The sequence below is a fragment of the Equus asinus genome, chromosome 4 (genome assembly GCF_041296235.1).
Source record: "Equus asinus isolate D_3611 breed Donkey chromosome 4, EquAss-T2T_v2, whole genome shotgun sequence".
NCBI lineage: Eukaryota > Metazoa > Chordata > Mammalia > Perissodactyla > Equidae > Equus > Equus asinus.
This window is the reverse complement of record NC_091793.1, coordinates 134,736,374-134,759,137: the sequence shown is the minus strand read 5'-3', so window position 1 is coordinate 134,759,137 and position 22,764 is coordinate 134,736,374. Positions and strand designations below refer to the sequence as shown.

General features: G+C 40.7%; 1 protein-coding gene across 14 annotated transcripts in view; it reads left to right on the top strand.

Moving 5' to 3' along the window:
* The window catches only part of FTCDNL1 (formiminotransferase cyclodeaminase N-terminal like), a 146,260-nt gene that overhangs the window by 9,480 nt on the left and 114,016 nt on the right, over positions 1-22,764 (top strand). For 12 of the 14 annotated variants that reach the window (XM_070508313.1, XM_070508312.1, XM_070508317.1 and 9 more), the window contains exon 5: positions 16,480-16,665. In XM_070508313.1, coding sequence (XP_070364414.1) covers positions 16,480-16,665 — 186 coding nt within the window. Of the gene's footprint in view, positions 1-16,479; positions 16,666-21,197; positions 22,599-22,764 lie in introns of those variants that run through there. The other 2 variants (XM_070508314.1, XM_070508315.1) reach the window with 2 other exon arrangements.

The following is a 22,764-nucleotide window of genomic DNA, read 5'->3' as shown; positions in this document are numbered from 1 at the left end:
TGCACACACACCACACACTTCCCAATCCTCCCTCCTCTCAATATACTTATATCAAAATTTGGGTCAATATTTAGTGATTACATTATGACTATGTAAACATCATTCACAATGAATCATTTAAAACATTATTGTTTTACCCTTTCTGCACAACTTTTTCTTTTTGCTGGAGTTGATCATTATCTTTTTGATTGTTTACTTAGTTTTTTATATACTTATCACACATTTAACCCCAAATTCTCTGTCAGCATCTCTCCACACATTCAGACAGAACATTCTGTGCATTGAATGTTCTATCAATTTCATCTTCTAAAAGAAATATCTGCTAGAACACTCTGATCTGTTCCAGTTAGGACTGTTTACCCTCGATTTATTGAGGATAACTGTCATCCTGGGCTCTCCCTTTGCCATCATCCTGGGTGTTCCCTTCATCTTTCTCCATGTTGAAGTCCCTGGTTCCTGAATCTGATGTCTTCTCTCTCTCTCTTTTTAAAAAATTGTGTCCTTGTTTTCCTGGATCATGTCCTCTGGTAGCTTTCTAAAAAAAGGGAACTACATTTTTGAGGCCTTGCATGTCTGAAAATGCCATTATTCTACCTTACATTTATTTGTTAGTTTGGCTAGGTATAGAATTCTAGGTTAGAAATAATTTTCCTTTATTTTGAAGACATTGTGTCATTGAATTCTTATTTCCATGTTGCTGCTGAGAATTCTGAAGCCATTATGTTTCCTGATCTTTGTTCGGGATCTGTCATTTCTATCTGGAAGCTGGTAAGATCTTCATTTTGTTCCTGTGTTCTGAAACGTGTGTGATGAACCTTTGTCTGGACCTGTTTTCATTTGTTGTGCTGGATACTTCGTAGGTCCTTTGAGTCCTTGAAACTCTTATCCTTCAGTGCTGGACAATTATATTGACTTATTCCACTTTTTTTCCATTTTCTTAGTTCTTTCTGGAAGCCCTGTTATTTGGATATTGCAACTCTTGCACTGGTTCTTTACATTTATTTTATCTCTCACTTTGTATTTTTATAATATTTCTGGCAAATTTCCTCTGCTTTATATCCCAAGTGTTCACTAAATTTTTCATGTCTTCTATATTAGTTTCCAAATGCTTTTATTTACTCTCTGAATGTTCCTTTTATTGTATTATTTTAAATAACATTCCAATCCTGTCTCATGAATGCAGTATCAGTGGATAATTTTTTGTTTTAGAGAAGCAATCTCTGTGAGCTAACATCTGTTGCCAATCTTCCTCTTTGTTTTTACTTTTTCCTCCCCAAAGCCCCAGTACATGATTGTATATCCTAGTTGTAAGTCCCTCTAGTTCTTCTCTGTGAGCCACCACCACAGCACAGCCACTGACAGATGGGTGGTGTCGTTCTGTGACCAGTAAATGAACCCAGGCCTCCTAAGCAGAGTGCGCCGAACTTTAACCACTAGGCCATCTGGGCTAGCTCTCAATGGATAATTCTTGACATTTTCTTCTTCCTGAAATAGTGTCTGTTCTCCACCCCCCACCCCCAGGTTACTTTTTCTTGTTTGTGTTAAAGGCCTTCCTCGGATGTCTGACGACCCTTGGTTGGCTGTTGCTCTAGAGTGGGCACTAAACGACTCAGTGGATACTCTGAGTATGTAGCTAAGGTCTGTCAGCTGTAGGCTGCTCTGGCTGCATGGTTTCTTTGGAGCACCTATTTTTTTGGCCTTTCTTCTTGGGCCGTTCATGTTCTCCAGAGAAGGATCCTCCACTCTTCAGCCTGGCGTGTAGACACAGCTGTCCATGTTTTAGGAGCTGAGTTGTAGAAGAAGGCTGGAAGAGGCTCACAAATTCCCCTCTTTTCTTTCATCACCCTTACCTTCCGCTGTGCCCAATATCCCCCAGCCCATACCCCTTGGGTATTACCTCTTGCGCCTTCTGCCAGGCTGGGGCAGGGCAGTTTCCTGTCTGTGCGGAAGTGGGTGGGATCTAGTTGCTGCTTAAACAGACTTCCCACCAGTCTTCCTGTTTTGAGCTTTGCCTTTACCTTCCCTGCCAAAGTGAGGCTGCCAGTTCTGACCGTTTTCAGGGGCCTGTGCTGTAAGTCGGGTTGTTTCTCTGCCGTCCCTCTTGCTGCCTTGGGTCTGCTAAGTTGCCTACCACTCTTATATCTGCTCTCTGAGTTCCAATGCTTTTGCCTCCTCTTCCATTTGTTTGTTTGAGTGCGTCAATGCTTTTAAAAAGTATCTCTTTATCATCTTTTTCTGGGGCTTTTGGAAGAAGTGAGAGTAAACATAGGGATCCACACTCCCATCTTTACTGGAAAACCCTTCCTTCTCTCATTCTTCTTGGTGATTGTTAATTATCTTAGATCCTTCAAGAACAATGAATTCACCTAATTTGGAATCAGTGGTAAATTTACAGGAACATTATTGTTTTGTCTGCTATCCAAGTCAATATTGAAGATATTTAGTCTCAATTTCTGGACTTCTATAAATTTTTTATAGACCATTTCTCTGAAGGATTACTGTGAGTCATAGTGTTTCCTGTACATTTTCCACTTTTCCTTCCTCAGTGTTTTCATGTGCAGGAGCCTGTGTCTCTGAAATGTGAGCCTGTTTCCCATTCACACACGAACCTTCCTGCGAAAGACTGAGTGAAGATGGAGGGAGGGGTTAGGGCAGAGCACTCGGGCAAATTCTCCTGATGATCTGACAGTGAAAATGGGCTTTCCTGACATGTCGGGTCATAACATTCAGCTTTAGGAGTGTGGACCATAGCTGTGAAGTTTGTAAATGATATGGGAGCTTGCTTTTTGTTTCCTGTCATTAAATCGAATGAAATAGTGTTTGTACAATGCCATATAAATTGACATTATTTAGAAGACTAGAAAGATAAAGTGCTAGCTAAGTAAGTTATATGAATAAAGAAATAGCTCTTACATGATTGGTTTTTATTTTTGATTTATCTTAAAATATATAAAACATTAATGGATTTGATTAGAATTATCAGCCTCGTTAGATGTTTTCTCGAGTATTTTTGTGACTTGGAGGACATGTGCCACGACAAATTCACACGACGTCAACACTTGCGTGATAGTCTTGAGGCCCTTTGATTACCTTATTACAGATTGTCAAAACATGGGCTGATCTGGCAAATCAGGAACAACTTTTCACTTCAAGAATTTTCTACTCTGGCTCTCCAGTTGCTATGGAGATTGTCTCGTAAAACAGCCTTGGATTTGGTTGAGATTAGTCAGTTTAGATGCTGGGTCCTGATGCAGTTCTCTTCACCAGCAGCATTACCCTCATTGCCAGGGCATAAAAACAATGGTTGATTTTTTACAAGCATAATTAACATAGTTTTAGGACATAGCATTTAGTTTCAGAATTAAGGGATACTGCCACCATATAAAAAGCTGAAAAAACAAGGGATTGTGCATTGGGAAAGTACTTAAAATATTAAGATTGATTTCCAGTGACTTTAGTACATTTTAACTACAAGGGAGAGTTACCAGGTGGTTCATAAATGCGCATTACTACAGGCTTAATAAATGCAACAAGATTATATCTGTCACAGTAAAATAGGTACCAAGGAGGAAAGAAAAGGCCAAATGGGAGAACTGGGATAAACTAACCTTTTCTTCCATGACTGGTTATTACCGGCGAACCCAACCAGACTTGAAAAAACTGCATTCTTTTCTCTCGCTTTGGCTCTGCGGTAACCTCAAGTCCGAACGAGTTAACGTGCCGTGGGCCCACCCTTGACCAATGGGGGGCACCTGAGCTGGTAGATAAATGCTCTCATCTTCTCTCTCTGAAATCAATAATTCTAAGGCCCATTCCAGCAAGATCAAGCCCCAGCTGCTCACAGCAATGACCAGCGTGATGACGCGCCCTTGTACTGGCTTTTCCTCCTTCCCTGTTTCACTCTTGATGTATATTGAACAGGGTTTATTGAAAATATTGACAAGGATAAATGTACTATAAGAACGTTCTAATTGGGAGAAATAGGTGGAATGCAATCTTTGCTGCCTGACTGTACACTTGTTATAATTCTTTCTTAGTCTAGAATTCACTTATAAGAGTATAGTTAAAAACCGGGAGACCGCCCCCCCACTTCACCCAGAGAAAGAGTCTCTTCGAATACTTAGGATTAAGCCATGGGTCTTTGCAGGAGACATTAACATTCACCCCTTACTAGCAAAGGCAACCCTGGGGGGGCCTCAAAGTTTAGGGGCTCTAGGTTTCCTGGTTTTGAGTAGTTATCTATAGCACCCAGAGAGAGACTTTTTATGATTGCTGATGGTGTTTTAGAGAGTGTGGCCCTAATGGGGATTTATAGCCTATTTGACGGATACCATGCTAACTGTTCAAGCCCAGGACCCCTGACCTTGGCAGTGCTTTTCTCGAATTCCTTTTCATTTTTATCCATGCGTCCTAGGATTTATAGTGACTTCCGGTATCAAGGCCACTGGGATTACAAAATTCTGAAGAAATGACATAGTGATGCCAGTGGCATTGATGGGCTTGTAAGATTAAGTACATCAACCCAAACCCCTCCACGCCCTCATGTATCCACCAGCCCGTCCATCTGGTGTCCATTGGTCAAATGAGGGCGTGCTTCTCCGGAGCCCCAGAGCGTGTGATAATAGTAATGACAATAACATGTGGTTATAACATCATTGTTACTTAGATTAATTATCATTTATTGTTTGACTATTAAAATTGCGTATATTAAGTAACTCATTCTCTAATTTTAATTAACCAAAAATATATAGAAAGATAATATCTTGAGATATTAATTGTTGTGCATTTCTTTCCCCCATAGCCTCTGCATGACTCTTTCCTGGACTGTCTGAGTTCTCTGCATCCTGAGGAGTATAGAATTGCTATAGGGAGAATGAGGAAGTAACAGTCAGTGTTCATGTTTGAATTTTTGACAACCAAAAGGGGAGGCCTTGGGAAAGCAGAGCACAAAGTTTATTCCATAGCAATAGAGTAGAGAAAGAAGGAGGCCCCCTCACTCCCTGCCCCAGGAAAAGGAGGGCTAGGGGTAGGGTTTGAGAGGAGAGCATTATAAATAGTACACTTCTTCCTTTCCCCAATTGGAACCAGTTCAGCAGTAGAGAAAGGCAGGTGAGAAATGGAAATACTAACTTTATTACTGATAAAACTAATATTGACAGCTGAGCTTACCCAACTGGAGAATCAGATGGACTTATCCAGCCAGTCATAGGCAGCACTGGGCAGCATAGGCCTGCCCTGGAAAGCTTATGGCAAGGAGGAGTGTGGACTGGCCTGTGTGTTTCCTGCCGACAGCTAGCTCCTAAGAAGGAAGAGGGAGGAAGGAGTGGGCCTATGCAAATCCAGCTTCTCTCCCAAACTCCCCATCAACGGATGAATATTGAGAGGGAGGGAGACGAGTGTTTTAATTTCCTAGGGCTGTAGTAACAAAATGCCACAGACTGGGTGGTTTAAACAACAGAAATGTATCACTCCCAGTTCTGGACGCTGGAAGTCCAAGAGCAGGGTGTTGGCAGTCAGTTCCTTCTGAGGGCTGTGAGGGAAGGATCTGTTCCGTGTTGACTTGTAGATTGCCCTCTTCACGTTCATGTGACGTTCTCCCTGTGTATTGTCTGGGTCCAAATTTCCCTTTTTTATGAAGAGGACACCAGTCATAGTGGATTAGTGACCCAGCTTACTCCAGTATATGACCTCTTCTTTACTAATTACATCTGCAACAGCACCATTCCCAAATAAGGTCACTCTCTGAGGTCCTGGGAGCTCCGGCTTCAACATATGAATTTTTGGAGGACATGAAGTAACCTATAACAGCCAACAAGACCAGCAGAATGCTCTCCATGTGGAAGGAAATGTCAGTAGTGGGCAAGAAGCATTTCTCTCCAAAAGGAGATTTAAAGAGGTGGGCATGGGGGATGTGGAAATGGGGATCCCCTGGGAGGTGGTAAAGAGGAGCAGGACTGTGGGAAGGGGGATCAGCTCTTGACCTGTTTTGGGGTCAAATGGTGAGAGTTAGGGCTAGGCTTGAGACTCTGAGAAGTTGTGGAGTGTTGGTGGCCAGTGGCCAGGAAGATGTGTGGGAGCCCAACACACACAAGGAAACCACACTAACCCATGCCGTCTATTTGTTTGCCATTTGGGGAGCCCTGGTTGGGTGGAAGAGCAACATTAACTTCCTTGCTGTGAGGAGTGGGCTTTATGCTGAAAGCTGTTTATGCATTGCTGATACCTTGGCCAGCAGAAGGATTCCTGGCCATTCCAAGGCTTTTCCATGTCCCATCTGAACTGCTCTTTGGTGCAGCCCCAGCTTCTCAATAGCCCCCCTGAAAGAGAGTGAGAGATCCTTACAAGGGGGGAGCACTATATGGAAGCAACAGGCCCGATTCTAATCCTACCCACCCATTGCATATGTGTATATGTATGCATTTGGGCCTGTGAGGGTTTTTTTAATCAGCATGAACTAAACAGTTATATCACATTGAGTGGTCAGACAGGAAAGCCACATGGTAAGTGGGCAAAATAAGAATTTTGGAGCTGAATATACCTGAGTTCAACTCCCAGGTCTGCTACTTATTTGCCAGCTGACTTTAGGAAAATTTTTGTCTCTTTTATAGTTTTTTTTTTTATATCTATATAATGGGGAATAATATCATCCTGGCAGGGCAGTTATGGGAAGTAATGCCTGTGTGTAAAGCCCTACCTCCCACCAGTGAATAACCATCACTATGTTTAGCAATTCTCTGTGGCCTTATGGAGGGGAGGACTGAGCAGTTGGGGCCCAGGCTGTTCCCCTCCACCACAGAGAGACTGGATCCCTCTTCTCTGTTTCATGTTATCAAGATTCCAAATAAGATGCCCTTTGACAAAAGGGATTGTATAACAAGATGTTTGAAAATCGCTTGAGTGGGAGATCTCTGAAGTGCTTTCAGCTCTAAAATTCTAAGTTCTATAGCAGACAGCTTCTCCTTCATCATTTCTTCATTTGCAAAATGATATTCAGTACCTGTTTCAGAGAAGTATTATGAGGATGAATGAGGATGTGTTTGTGAACATCCGAACAGTATTGAACGCCTGTTAGGTTTCCGTTTGCCACAGTGAGTGCTGTTGTGACTATCGGGGAAGTGTAATAGAGTCCTTCCCTCCAAGAAATCTGGGGCCATGAATCTACCTGCAACAATTAGGGAGCACCATAGGACAGAATAAAGCAAGCTAACGAATACAGTATAAGTTACCTATGTTTGGTCAATCAGGAAAGTGTAATTCTTTAAGCTAATCATATCATGTCTGCACAAAGTGGTATTTATGCCAGCACATGCCCTGTTCATGAATAACATCTCTTGGAAGTATATGTTGCATACAAGGAAATAACAAGATTCTTGGGTTCTGGTATATGAAGATATACTTATAAATTGTGCCCCAAACTACCAATATAACATGTATTTTCATGGATATCTATAGCTCCATGAAAGTATATGGTATGTTAAGAGTTTGGGGGCACATAATTCTTGCGTTCATAGTAAGGATAGAGGATAGGTTCAATGTTTTCATTCTATAGCTGGGAAACAGACGTAGAAACATTAAGAAATTTATAGGTTTCCATCAAGAAAGCAGGAACAAAAAAAAGATCCGCACAACTGATTATGAATTAGGCCTTGCCTGGGATTTTTTATTAATTCTCTTTTTCAAAATTTCAAACATTACAGAGAAGGTTAAAGTTCACCTCTGACCACCACCCCCATTCTGGTTTCCTGAACCACCCCCTGCCAAGTTATGGTATGAGTACTCTATGCTCACACTCAACCCAGAATTTCCCCCATGCTTTTATTTATATACATATATATGTATATATTTATAAATCCAATATAGTATTCCTTGTATTTGTTTGTAATGTAAGTGCTTTCATACTATAACTTTTTCATTCAGCAAGGTATTTTGGAAATCTATCTATGGCATTATATGCAGTTCTAGCTCATTCGTTTTAACTGCTGTACAGTTATCATAGTGTGAATATATCACATTTTATCTCTTCCCCTATTTGTAGACATTCAAATTGTTTCTCATTTTTCCTATACAAATAATGCAGCAATGAACATCCCTTTTTTTTTTTTGCAAGGAAATATTTGCCCTAAGCTAACATCTGTTGCCAGTTTTCCCCTCCACTTTTTCCCTCCCCAAAGCCCCGGTGCATGGCTGTGTATTCTAGTTGTAAGTCCTTCTAGTTCTTCTATGTGAGCCGCCACCACAGCATGGCTGCTGACAGATGGGTGGTGTGGTTCCATGACCGGGAAGCGAGCCTGGGCTGCCGAATTGGTGAGTGCTGAACTTTAACCACTAGGCCGTCAGGGCTGGCCCACAACATTCTTGAAAAGTCTGTCTTGTGCACAAATGCAAGGATTTCTCTAGGGCGAAAAGAAAGGAATGGGATCATTAGGTACAAATGTTTAAAAATATTTTTACAGACTACTTTTTACACAAAAATCAATCAAGTGCTTATTCTGTCCTCATTTATTTTAACACGTTAAGTTTTTTCTTTGCGTTTTATTTTTTGCCACGATGCCAATGATAAATTGACAGCTCAGAGACACAAGTGAAATGACTTTTTCTTAGCACATCCTCTTCATTTTGAATCATCAATACTGTTATCAGCACATCGTTATTCTTAAGCTTATTTGTCCTTTAGAAATGAAACGTGACAGAGTACACAGTAGCATCCGGTGGCAGGCAGTAGAGTTGTGTTTTCTTCCTTAAACTGTTTTCTGCTGCCTCAAGAAAGAACAGGCAACAGAATGTGTCAGTAGAAATGCCGTTTAGGAATTGTACTTGATCTCGTTTTTCAGCCTGATGTTTCTGTTCTTTCATCATGAAGATCAGCTGCGTTTTATTTTTTTCTAGTCCCTTAGAATAACATCCAGTTCTAGTCAGCATGTTTAATGTACTTCTCAATGATGTTCTAGCACAATAAATTTTAGTATCTCGTGCATGTGTGCATATGGTAAAAATTTCTTCAAGTCTTGGCCGTGTGGGGGAGGAATATTGCGGTTGCTTTGTTAATGCAGTGTTTGTGTTGGAGCGATTACGGCCCCGTGCTGTAACTCTCAGCGCTGGGCATAATGAGATGGCTTTGATGGTGGCATAAGAGTCTAGTGGGATGGTCACAGCTTCACACTTCAAAGTCGAGCATATGGGGTGAATACCGGGTAGCTTTGTGCTCTTTGGGGGTGGTTGGGAGACAATTCTTAACAGCTCTGTTTAATGAAGACGTTGGAAAAGAAATGCTCTGTCTTAAAAGTAATTTTGAATTGCAAAGAGAGAAATTTCCACCCGCTCCTTTCCACAGACTAAACTAAGAATAATTTTCCCTAGTCTGCACTTAATTAGAGGCAGTGCAGCGTCACCCTACTACACTGTATTTTCAAATGTCTTCTCTTTCAGAGCACTGTAGCAAGATTAGTCGGCCAGTTTTATTTTAGGGATGTGTACGAATTTAGGCAAAAACCTTTAAGGTTATCTGTTTTACCATCTGAGAGATTTTTATGGCTTCTGGTAGAGAATCTTTTTTTTTCTTTCTCATTAAAAAATACATAAATAAAAAAGTCAACTAAACAAAAAACTTGGCTATGTTAAGAGAGCTATACTAAAACTAGAGGATGTTTGTACGATTTCAAGTCTAGCACCCAGTTTAATTTTTAGATTCTGTGCTTTTTTTCCCTCTAGTTGTTACTGAGTGTGAGGTGATGGGGTTGAAAAGTACTCTTTTTGATTGCTATACACTTATGAGAAGATACTTTTTTGAGTATAATTAAAGTTCTGGTTTAAAAATAATAATAAGCCACACGTTCATACTCTGGGTCAGAGGAAAGAGAATTGATCTATTCTTCGAGGAAAGGGAATGACAAGCTTGAGGTTTGTTCCTAATTGTGCATTTTGGCTACTAAAACCAAAACGAAGTTTATCAGTTATGTTCCTTGAGCTGCTGAAATGAAATTCTGTTTAACAGTTAAATTTCATCTCCATTTATACCAGTAGTCCTAAATTGTTCCTGAAAGAAACAAAAGCAGAAGGGAAAAGGATGATGTTAAATACCCCTGTAGACATGAAATGTGTGTTAGTATAAGGCAGGCATATACATATAGTGAAGCAGATTCTTAAATACTGGCTTAAATGTTGTATATTCTCAATAAAATGCTATATTTCAGCCACAGTTATGTCTGTTATAGGTTCAGAAAAAACATTCGTGTTAAGAATATGAAGCTTAGGGGCTGGCCCTGTGGCCGAGTGGTTAAGTTCACTCACTCTGCTTTGACAGCCCAGGGTTTTGCGGGTTCAGATCCTGGGCACGGACCTAGCACCGCTCGTCAGGCCATGCTGAGGCGGCGTCCCACCTAGCAGAGCTAGAAGGCCCTACAACTAGAGTATACAGTTTGGCACTGGGGGGGTTTTGGAGGGAAGGAAAAAGAAAAAAAAAGATTGGCAACAGATGTTAGCTCAGGGCCAATCTTTGAAAAAAAAAAGAGTATGAAGCTTAAATTTCTGGTCTCATTACATGGGTTCTGCTTTTGCAAAGAGGGATAACCAAACTCATAGAAGTCTCTAAAGTTAAGACTTAAAGTGATGAATATACCTGTTTAGAAATGGCTAAAAATCATTTTTGAGTAAATAAGGTCAGCCAACTGTGAAGGTTAAAATTATTTAAGAAATATTGTCATTAAATCAGCCCTTTTGGAATATGACTGGTGTAAATGGAAAGATCAGAACTACTAATAATAGTCATGGGAAAAGCTTGTCAAAAATAGAAGAAAAACTGACAAATCTTGATTTTTTAATAAAGAGCAATTTAGGAAGCTGCAGAGGTTTGCGCTACCTGCTTCAGGATTGCGGGGTGGCACCATTCTCAGCACAAGCTGGGTCAGCTGTTTGCGTTGTCTCACGATACCCACCACCTCAGGTAGCCCACCAGTACAGGAGGCTTTGACGGCTGTGGACCGACTACTGTTCCGAGGGCCACTCAGAAGACGTGATGCCAGAGGTGGAAAACTGGTCCCATGGCTTCTCACTGGGGATGCACTATCCTCTTGCTGGTGTTACACACGGTTCTCGTTTTGTTAGCACGGCAACCCCTCACCGCCGTTTGTAGGTTTGGAAGGGACCCTATTCCAGGTCTGCAGTATCCAACACCCGCAGAGTGCTGGGGAACTGAACTCAATTCATCCAGCTTAACAAGCGCTGATTGTTCGGGAAGTTTGAAACCCAGATGGAGAAACAAACGTCCAATACAAGTAGATTAGACTTGGTGTTATATCCAATAACAGCTGTAAAATACTGTGCAAATAGCAGAGAGAGAACTGAATGTCAGTGGAAGGCGAGCACGGTTATCAAGCAGGGGTTAGTTCAGAAGTTCTGCTTTCTTGGGTTTTGTTGAAAACGCGGAAAGTCCCTGCTCCGGAAATGCTTGACTCCACTGTAGAGGGAACAATGGCTTTACAGGAAATGCGCACACGACTGTTGTTTTAAATAATAATGCCACTTACCTGAAAACAGATGAGAGAGCTTCCCACGTAAGGTTTGAGCTTGAAATATTCAGAATTTTTATCTTCTTTCAGAGGCCTACTTTTTTGCATGATGTTAGCACTTGAAATTACATGAGATGATTTTTACATAGGTTAATGGTGAAATAAAGTGGTAAGATTAAAACTGGCTCTTCTGAATGTGCTATTTATATCACAAATAGAATAGCTTGCTAGTAAGTATTCTTCTAACTAAATTTGAGACATTTCTTTGAGATGCCGGCAATCTAAATTTACTTTTCAGCAGAATTACAAATAGCTACTTACCCTGGGCCCTCGGTTAGAAGCACAAGGTTGTTTCCTTGAGTGTGAAGGGTGTAGTCCGTGATCTCTGTTACTAAACAGACTTCAGCTCTGGATGTCTTTTCACGGTATAGGGATAATGAAATATTTCCTTTCCTGGCCTCATTAGAGAACAGAAATTAAGTTTGATTCCTTCTGTCATGAGGTTGTGTAGAAGAGATAACGGAAGATGAGTATGTTAAAATATAGGGGAATTTCTAGTAAGTAGGGACATGACAGTCCAGGAGGGTAGTCAGAACTCAGAACAGTGGCGTAGGCCTGCCAAGGGGAGAGGAAGCCAGCATTCACTGAGTTGGGGGACCCCGCATTGTGCCAGATACTTTTCTTAATTTATCTATTTTTTTTAATATTTTCACTCATTATTTGGATAAATCTAATTATACCAATATACAAAATTTATATATATATATATATATATATATATTGTTTGTGTTGTTGAGGTCACATTGGTTGATAACATTGTATAAATTTCAGGTATTTATCATTATATTTTGACTTCTGTGTACATTACATTGTGTTCATCACCAAAAGTCTCGTTTCCATTTATCACCATACAAATGTCCACCTTTACCCTTTTTGCCCTCCCCTCTGGTAAGCACCAGTCTGTTCTCTGTATCTGTGTTCGTTTGTTGTTGTTTTTGTGTTTATCTTCCACATATGAGTGAAATCATACAGTATTTGTCTTTCTCTATCTGATTTATTTCACTTAGCATAATATCCTCAAGGTCCATCCATGCTGTCATGGATGGCAAGATTTCATCTTTTTTATGGCTGAGTAGCATTCCATTGTATATATATATATATATACCACATCTTCTTTAGCCATTCATCCGTTGATGGGCACTTAGATTGTTTCCATGTCTTGGCTGTTGTAAATAATGCTGCAATGAACATAGGGGTGAATATGTCTTTTCGAATTAGTGTTTTTGTATTCTTTAGATAAATATCTAGAAGTAGAATAGCTGGCTCGTGTGGTAATTCTGGTGTATGAGAGTTCCTTTTTCTCCACATCCTCTCCAACACTTGTTATTTCTTGTCTTTTTAATAATAGTGATTCTGATGGATATAAGGTGATAGCTCATTGTGGTTCTGATTTGCATTTCTCTAATGATTAGTGATGTTGAGCATCTTTTCATGTGCCTTTTGGTCATCTGTATATCTTTGGAAAAATGTCTCTTCAGATCCTCTGCCCATTTTTTAATCCAGTTGTTTGTTTGTTTGTTGTTGAGTTGCATGAGTTCTTTATATATTTTGGATATAGTTTTTCTAATCTTAATGTCTTTATCCATTTTATGGGGTAGTTTTGTTACTTTATTTTTTTTCTTTACTTTCTTTATTTTTCTCTTCTTTTTTCTCTTTTCATCTCCTTCTTTTTTCCCTTTGGTTTAACTAAAGTACTTTACAGCAAGTTCCAAAGATCATGTTATTTCACCCCTACATATTTAATATATATGTCTAAGCAATGTGGACATCTCACATAACCATGATGCCATTATCACACACGACAAAATCATAATTCTTTGGTACCGTCTAACACCCAGTATATAATGGGGCAAACGTCTTTTCTGATGAGCTTATTTGAATCTGGGTCTACACATGGTTCGCACATACGCTGATTGTTTTATCTCTGAGTCTTGATCTAGACCAGTTCCCCTGCCCCGTCATTTTTCCTCCCGTTCACTGATCGCAGAAACTGGGTTAGCAGTCATAGAATTCGCACACTCTGGGCCTGTCTGTTTGCTTCCTTGTGGTGTCATTTAATTTGTATCTTTATCCCTCACATTTCCTACAAACTTTAAGTAGCTCTAGAGGCTTGACTGGTTTGAAGTCCAATTTTTTACAGTTCTTCAATGGTGGGCTATGAGCTTCATGCTGCATCATATCGGGAGGCCACGATGTCTGGTTATTTCACTTCTGGTGATGCAAAGATAAATTGTTCCGAATTGACATTTCATGAGGGTTTCATCCATTGATAATCTTTGCCTAAAACAATTATTTTCTTAGGGGATGCAAAATGCTGATTTTTTAAATTATATCATTACTTCTACATTTAGTAGTTGTATTTTTTCTATTAAAAAAAAATCTTTCCAAGCCAGCCCTGATGGCCTAGTGGTTAAAGTTTGGCGCTCTTATTACTTTGGCAGCCTAAGTTCACTTCCCAGTTGCGGAACCACACCAGCTGTCTGTCAGCAGCCGTGCTGTGGTGGTGGCTCACATGGAAGAACTAGAAGGACTTGCAACTAGGATATGCAACCATGCACTGGGGCTTTGGGGAGGAAAAAGAAAGGAAGGTTGCAACAGGTGTTAACTCAGGGCGAATCTTTCCCTGAAAAAAACAATAAAATCTTCCTCATTAATTCAAGCTATCTGGCTACTCTGAAATACAGTTTATACAGGAAAGGCATGATAAATGCTTGGGTTTTTTTGCTGAGGAAGATTGTCACTGAGCTAACATCTGTGGCAGTCTTCCTCTATTTCGCATATGGGACACTGCCACAGCATGGCTTGAAGAGTGGGATCTGAACTTGTGCAAACCCCAGGCCGCCGAAGCAGAGTGTGCAAAGTTAACTACTATGCCACTGGGCTGGCCTCTATTTTTTTTCCTTTTAATTGCCAAATTTCTAGATAAAGAGTTGGTGATTTGGAGGAAGCTTTTTTTTTAAAAATTTTATAGATAGAGAAGTTGAGGCTCAGAGATGTCAAGTAAATTGTTCAAGATCCCAAATAGCTATTAAGGAGCAGAAATGCTATTCAAATCGATATCTTCTGGCCTCAAAAACATATGCTATTTCTGCTAAGCCAAAATGCACCCTGCCACGGACCCTCCAGTTGCTGACAGCTGGGAGTTGCTACTGCAAATATCTCCCACTGCTTTGCCCTTTAGCAACCAGGCTCCAAGAATGCCCCTCCGCAGCATTCAGGGCTTTGTAAATGTGTGCAATGCTCTAGAGCTGTCACTCCAAATGGAGGTGCTGGCCTGGAAGGGCCGAGAGCTGGGAAGAATAGAGGCTGGGGTGCAGGGTGCAGTCGGACAGGCTTTCGGCATCGCAGGCTGTGCTTCAGGCTCCTGCAGCAGCCAAAGTGCCAGGAGCTCTCAGTGATGGCTGGAACAGAGATCAGCAATCTGGACAATTTAGAAACTTGTCCAATGTTAAGATGTCTTAACTTCCTAACTCCCCTAAACGTTTCCCCCTTTCTTCTGCACCCCACCCCCACCATTCCAGACTTGAGGGGAAAATTTAGCTAACCACCTAAACATTATTTTACAATTCCTAAGCCTCAGTTGACTCTAAGTGTCCCTGACATTTGGTCCCCCACCCTAGGAGCAGGGGTCCTTTCGTATCTTAAAGTAGTGTGAAAAAAGCAGAGATCACTTAGTAAGTTTGGGAGATTTTCTTGGCTTCGTGGTGTCTACAACATCACAGGCTCCTAATGCTGGAGTCCCTGCTGGACTCAGAGAAAGAACATTTCCCAAGACTTCATATGATCCAGAGGTACGGAATCATTTTTGGCGTCCTCTACATTTCACCCCTCCCATCAACATGGCAGTCTATATTAGAAACAAACAAATAACAAACCCTAAAATTGCACTTGGAGAAGTTTCCTGTGCTTATTGTGCCCAGAGGCCCCGTCTCAGCCTCTGATGTTGCATGATGTACCTCCAGGTAAAGAGGGCCCACACTCCGCTGCCCCGGGCCGGCACCAAAATTCCCTAAGTACCTGCATTTTATACATCAGATAAAAATTTATGCTCTCTCTATCGTTGCTTACAGGGGGCTGTGATTGGTGGAAACATGCTGTCAGCTACAGACAGAGGTCCTCTGAAGTGGTTCTCTAGAAAAAACAGGAAAGCAGTTCTGTGATCTGCCTGGAGGAGAGAGATCAGAGACAGAATCTAGATAGAAGGAATGGAAGAAGAGGATGAAAGAAGTGTTGTTATCCCATAAAACTAGGTTTAAATATTAGGTGCCCTTATAGACCGTGTGGCCCAGCCTGTCTGACAGAACTCTCTACGGTGGCAGAGATGTCCTGTGCTGTCAAGTAGGGAGACCACTAACTATGTGCGGTGACTGAGCGCTTGAAATGTGGCAAGTGCCACTGAAAAACTTAATTTTTAATTGTATTCATTTTAATTAATTAAAGTTAAAATTAATTAGCACATTATTGGACAGTGCAGATCTGGCCCTTGTGCTCTTGACATTTTATTTCTCCTAGCAATATACACAATTTGGGGCTCTTATAAAATTGTTCACAAATTGAAGGCGCTTACTTCATTAATCTTATCGATGACTTTTCCTTGTAAGATTAGGTTGGTAATGGCTAAGAAATTCCAGCTGTTGTACAAAGACAGACTTTTATTCTGAGCCTAACTTCAAGGGAAAATTAATTATGCTTAAATTTTGATCTTTAAAATTTGTATAAATTATATGCTTTGGTGGTGATGGTGACACAGTGCTGAGAATGTATTTAATGCCACTGAACTGCACACTTAGAAATGGTTAAAGTGGTAAATTTTGTGCTAAATATATTTCACCACAATAAAAAAATTATATGCTCTATTTTCTTTCTTTGGGCCTGATTTTAGTTTAATTTTGTTGAACTTTCCCGCTGCCCGCAGGCCTTGCTGAGAGTCTGCTGCTGCGCGCGCCCAGCTGCAGCCTGTTTCTCTTTGGGGAGGCCGACCTGCCTGAGAAGCGCACTCTCGTCCAGAGAAGGAAGCAGTTGGGCTGGTTCACGAGGAGGGATTTCAGCGCTCTGGAACCCGACCTGGGAGCTGCGCCTGCCAGGAGATGTGGTTTAACAGGTGCTTAGTCTGGTTGTGTTCTGCTTTTGTTTTTAAACTTGACGATAGAATCCCGAGGACTCCTTCATTCGGTCCGTCCTGCGTCATGCAGGAGGGTTACAACTGGCGCTCCTGCTGGAACTGGGGAGGGTCTCCTCTCGCTCACCAGTGCCTTCATAAGCTGAGCAGAGAGGCTAGAAGCCCTGGTCAGAGGATTGATGAGAGCCCCTGGGAGTGATATTCCCGATGGATAACAAGCCCTGCAGTGCGGCAGGCGGCTCCTGACACCAGGGCAGGATCCTGGAGGCCCGCGGTTGTGCCAGGTGTGAGGTTGTGTCCTGGGGTGTGCGGGGGACGCCTGGGGGTAGGGACTTGGGCAGAGGTTACCTGTAGCTGGTAGGAAGTCCTTCAGTACTTGAACATCCAGTCTGGCTCAGCTGATGCTTACAGCCGGACATCAGTTCTAGAGGCACCCTGGAGAAAAGCTTTTCTAGACATCGGTCTTCCGGAACAGAGAGAACAAACACCAGGGATACTATTTCCTCCTTCCCCTGGATCTCACCAACTCTGGCCTCTGTCTGCTATGCCAGCCCTCCCCGTGCTTAGGGTTTACCTTAGGAAAAGGCAGTGTGCCCCTCTCCAGAACTCCAGCCAGTGTCCCTGCACTTCACTATGCTAGTGCCGTTTATTTGAGTCTTAATTCTTTCATTCTCAGATATCTTCTGTAGGGGTCACAATTAAGCCATGTTAGGTAACATTTTGGTAGTCAGTTAATACCTTAGCAGTTACTAAAATACTAGATACCCAAGCAGCAAGAGGTGGGCAGGCATAAGAAACACATTTCTTCGTGGCCCAGCTCTGCCGCGGTTACACAGAGGCCTCTGGTTACTGACCCCTGCTACAGAATTCTGCCCTGCACTGAGTGATTTCTGTAATCAAGTAGAGTGGCGCAAAGAGAAAAGCACAGGCTTTGAGGCTGTGCTCAAATCCGGGCCTTGCTGCTTACTGCCCGAGGGACCTCGGAGAGTTCCTTCATCTCATTAAGCCTCGGTTCCCACATCTGTAAAATAGATATAATAATGGCATCTCCCTCAGGAGACTGTGAAGTTGAAATGTCTATTGAGTGCCAAACACAGTACTAAAGGGCCATTTTTTTCTTCCCTGTAGAGAGGAGATTTATAAAAAAGTGATTATAAATGTATTTCAGTATTTAGTTCTGGAAAAAAGGAAGAAGCTGATTTCTCCTTGCCAGTTTGAGCCTCACGTACTTTCTGACGATTTGTCTCAGCAAGGGTAGCAGCATAAGTTTAGTGACTAAATTTTCAGAAATCTATTTCCTGGTTTCTCATTTGAGCTCACTGAAGACTGCGGAGAGAATAACACAAACCTGGTCAGCGCAGAGCCGGGTGCCTGGGTCACAGTCAGGGGACGGGAGGTAGAGACGGGGATGCTTGTGGCAGAGGACAGAAGCACTGGTTTCAGCGTTAGGGTAGGCAAACCTTGAAAAACGTACTTCTCATTTTTGCAGTTCTGTGAGAATGAATGCGTCAGTATTTGGGAAGAACGTTAACTTGATCTAACAAGCGTATCAGACTTACAGACCGAATGTCCCTATTGCCCCTAATCATATTTAGTCTCCTAAGAACAAACTCAGTTTGTACTTGTTCAAACCAAAGCGAGCTTAGTTTCCTGTCTCATCTAATGATTGCCTGTGGCGGGGGCGATCTCACCTGTTTTACGTTGTTTGATTTGAAATGGACAACCAGTTGGGATTTCTAATTTGTTCTCTGTTTTTACTCCACATGGAGCTCTGTGATTTACATGGAGAATTTCATCAACTTCTGAAAATCCTAAATTAGAGGTTTAAAATGCAAAAATTGTCACAGAAATGTTTAAAGATGATATTTTAAAGGTAATATTTGATACTGGTAAAGATGTAGTTAGAGGCACTCATACTGCCAATGGTACTATCAATGGGTATAAACTTTTTGGAAGTGAGTTGATGATATGTAGCAAGAAATGTCTTAACTGCCCTGCAGGAATTCTAGTTCTAGAGATGAATCCTGAGGAAACAATTAAAAGTAGATGGATTTATGTACAAGTATGTTCATCAAAGCATTATTTATAGCAGCAAATACTGGAAACAGTGTAAGTGTTTCATATTTGAGAATGATTCAATAAGCTGTGGCATGCCTAACCGAAAGACTACTGTGCAAGCAATGAAGCGTGAAGTTTTGGAAGACTTTTTAGAGACATGGAAAATACAGTGTAGAGAGAATTGGTAGTTGATGAATCAGTGCAACCAATGTTACTTAAGTACCTAGCATGTGCCAAGCACTACCATCAGTGCGCAAAATGGAGTCTATATACCCTCAAAGAATTTATATTCCAGTGGGGAGGGGCAAGGAGACAGACAATAAATAATAAGCTTAATAAATAAGGAGTCATATGGTCTGTGAGAAAGCGATCAGTGCTGCTGCCAAAAAAATAAAAGTAAAAATTGAACAGGACCCAGGGCATCGTGAGCTCTGGGATGGAGGTGAGGGGTGATTTTAAATGGGGTAATCTGAAGCAGGCCTCCTTGTGAACAGCACAGGAACACAGTCTCGAAAGGATGTGGCTGTTAGCCAAGGGAGATGCAAAGAGCCTTACCCCGAGGAAATCATCAGTGTCAAGGGCAAAGGATATAAAGTAGTGTAAACAGTGTAATCTCAATATCATAAAGTACATATGCATCTATTTTATTTATCTCATGTATTTATAGGAAAAATTTTTATTCTTAATTTTAAATTCTTAAAGCTTCCAAATTATTTTCATAATTTCTCTAAATCGATCTTGTGATTATTTTCCGTCATCTTTCATGAAGGATAATTATTAAGGTCATCACTGGTCAATCTGATAAAAGCTGGGGTTTAATGTATTAATTCAAATTGGATTTGATGGAAGATTCAAGATAAGAAGGAAAAAGTAGCACAACTTTTCCCCCATTTGTCTTTTTTGCGAATATCTCCTGACAAGTGGTAGAAACCTTAGTTTGTGCAAAAAACATGAAAATTACAAGAGTTACCAAGGTTAGGCAGACCATTTGTTCATCGAGAGACCTTCATTTAATAGGTTCACGGCAGATGCTAAGAGCAGAAAAAGAAAATGTCTCAACGAGGAGCAGCAATTAAAGGATGCGGATAAACAGTTAGTTTCTAATATTTCACTAACCAGATTGTAATTCAAGTTTAAGACATGTGATCAACCGAAGTCTTAGGTTACCTTCCTTACGCAAATTCTCCCTTAAAAAACATTTGTGTTGGGAGGAGTAAAAAGCTTTCACTTTTTAAAAGTAATATCTATTGAAGTAGAATTTATAATACCTCTGTCATTAGGGTAGAAATGTTATTCATCTCATTTTTCAGTGAATTTATTTTCTAACAATGGAAATTTCCCTCATTTTCAAATTTAATGTCTTTATATATTTTTCTAACATTTTTTTAGTTACATCAGTGTTTCTCAACATATTTTTCCACTCCTCCCATCAAAACAGAAAAGCCTCAACACATTGTTGCTATGTTTATTTCTTTTCCTAAAAAAATTAAATAGAAATGATTGGTGCTATCAACCGAACACTTACAGTTAACTTTCCAGTGACAAATTAATCTCCACAGTACCCAAGAGGAAGCACAATCTATACGGGAACAGGTCTCTGTTTTGAAGTTCCCTGAGAATATTATAAACAGTAGAGGAAAAGTGAGCTCAGAAATGATTAACACTCTTAGTCAGTGCCAAACACACAAAATCTTTTAAACCAAATTCCTTTTAAAAGTTTGTAGTTGGCCCGCACGTGGGGAACAGAAATACGGGCAAAGCAGTAATAGTTGATACTTTCAGATCTATAAATAAATACTTTAAACATATATATTTTAAAACCCTAAACATTTATGGGATAATTTAAACACTGCTGGCTGATATGTTGTATGAATGGCCTGCATATATGCATCGTTGTTTAAAAATACTGGGACTATTCTTTGAGCCGTAGTTTCCTAAGAGGGCTTTGGAATCATAGGTGGAGGCGGTTGGTACCTCTTGGAATCAGGGACTTCTGTTTCGTTACTTAAATGGATTACTGAGAGCTGCCCCTGCTTGCTTCTCTCTCTGTAAATAAGAAGCAGCATCAGGAGCTTTTCCTGACATTGAGTAACACAATTTACTTCACACCAAATATTTTCCCTAGTCTTTGAAAAATAATTTCCAGTTTTGGAATGAGTCTTATTTTAAGGAACCTATTTTCATAATTTTCTGTGTTTGCTTGTGAATCTTGTTGGGATGATGGAAGATGAAAGTCTCCATATGTAAGTAAGTATGTAACCTGTAACTGAAACTGGGAAGATCTCGGCTTTGTCTCTGCGTGAAGTGGTAGAGGGCACGGTTGGTTCTACTTTGATAAACTTGGGGGCAAGCGAGTCATCTGAGGCTCCTCTTGCCTGGGCTGGCTTCATTCTATGACGGTGTCAATGTGTACCTACTTCTGTCATGTCCTCTCTGAATTATTATTACTCTGAAAGATTCAAAGTTGAGACGTTGAGAGTCACAAGTCCTCGTGGAGCAGGAAAATGCCAGAGCCATTTTGCAGAAGGACGGCTGAGCAGAGGCAGTGTCTTGAAGAGGCGGAGCTTGAATCCAGACCCCTGGGGAGCCTTTCCCAGCCCTGCGCCACACAGTTCTCACTCAGCTTTCTTTTCTGTGGATTTGGCCACATGCATGAGAGTTCTGCATTCTTCCCGCCATGAGAGCATTGGACTTAGCAATTATGTTTGTTTTACGGCTTTAGTCATCAAATGTCCTGTTTCAGCTGTGGTTTCCCTTTAGTACATGTTCTAAAAAATGTCATGTGCCAATATGTAATGACGACTGACTGCTTTTGATGTAATGACCGCTTGTGTTTTTGAAGCTGAGGTCCGAGTCTGTTACCTTGCTGTGTGTTACTGTGAGCAAAGACCACGTTTAGGGTAGGTTTATCTTGTCTTAGCCTTTTTTGAGTTTTTGTACCCAGCAACCTACATGGTTCCTGGCAATCGGCAGATTTTCAGTAAAAATGTATTTAATGAGGGAGTTGCATGCTGGTCCATGAGAATCTATTTATTCAAATCGTAATATAATCCACAAATTTGAGGTTCTCTCTTCAGATGTAAAAATGCCAAATATCCCATACCACCACCTCAGCTCTCTCCTCACACATGTTTTAATACTAGCCACCAAAATGGAGCTTAATATAATAAATTGAACTTCTAAAGACATCCCTAAGCAACTTCTGACTCCCTAAAATGAAAATCTTTCTGTGGAGGCAAAAATATTGGATCTTTTCACCTTTAGTTGATTGAAGATGATGGTGCCGAGAACTATTTTTGAGAATAATTTTGATTATCATAAAGGGAAAAAAAAAACCCGTGTTTCTTCTGAGTGCTGCTTTTTCATTTTCTAATGGGCTCTTCACTATTGTTTTGTCTGAATGCAGTTTTTTATTTGTGCTATTCCAGACGTGGTCCTACCACAAGCGTCTTTAAACCAGACATTAATAGCATAGTTCACAGTCATTACTGCCAGTGCTCAAACACAAATATTGCATTTGTGTTTGCAAAAGCTACACATCAGATGTTAATTAAGTGCATTTGGTTTTTTTCTGCTTAAACAATCTGGCATAAAGAGTTTACATCTATATCAGTTCACCATAAGGTCTCTACGATATCTCACTCACCAGCCGTGCAGTATATGATAAATACAGTGTTTCCACACAAGAAAATAACAGAATTGTCAGGAAAACATCAGGCCTGTTATATTTCCCTGTGAAATAATAGCAACTGAATCTCAGTTTCTTTTTCTTTTTGATAAAAAATAAAGTATTTAACTAGGGGTAAACACCAATATTTAGAATGATAAATTTTTCATTAAAGAACACATGGAAAGTGAAATCGTACCAGAGCTTTTTTTCCTTGTTTTTAGCTTGCTTCAGGGCGTTGTGACAGTTGCGTTGGAATAAAATTGGAACTTCAGCTCGAAGTGAGGAGGTTCGTGCTGCCGCCAGAGCAGCCGAGTGCCAATCTGCGGGAGGCAGGAGTGTGCAAAACCGCAAAC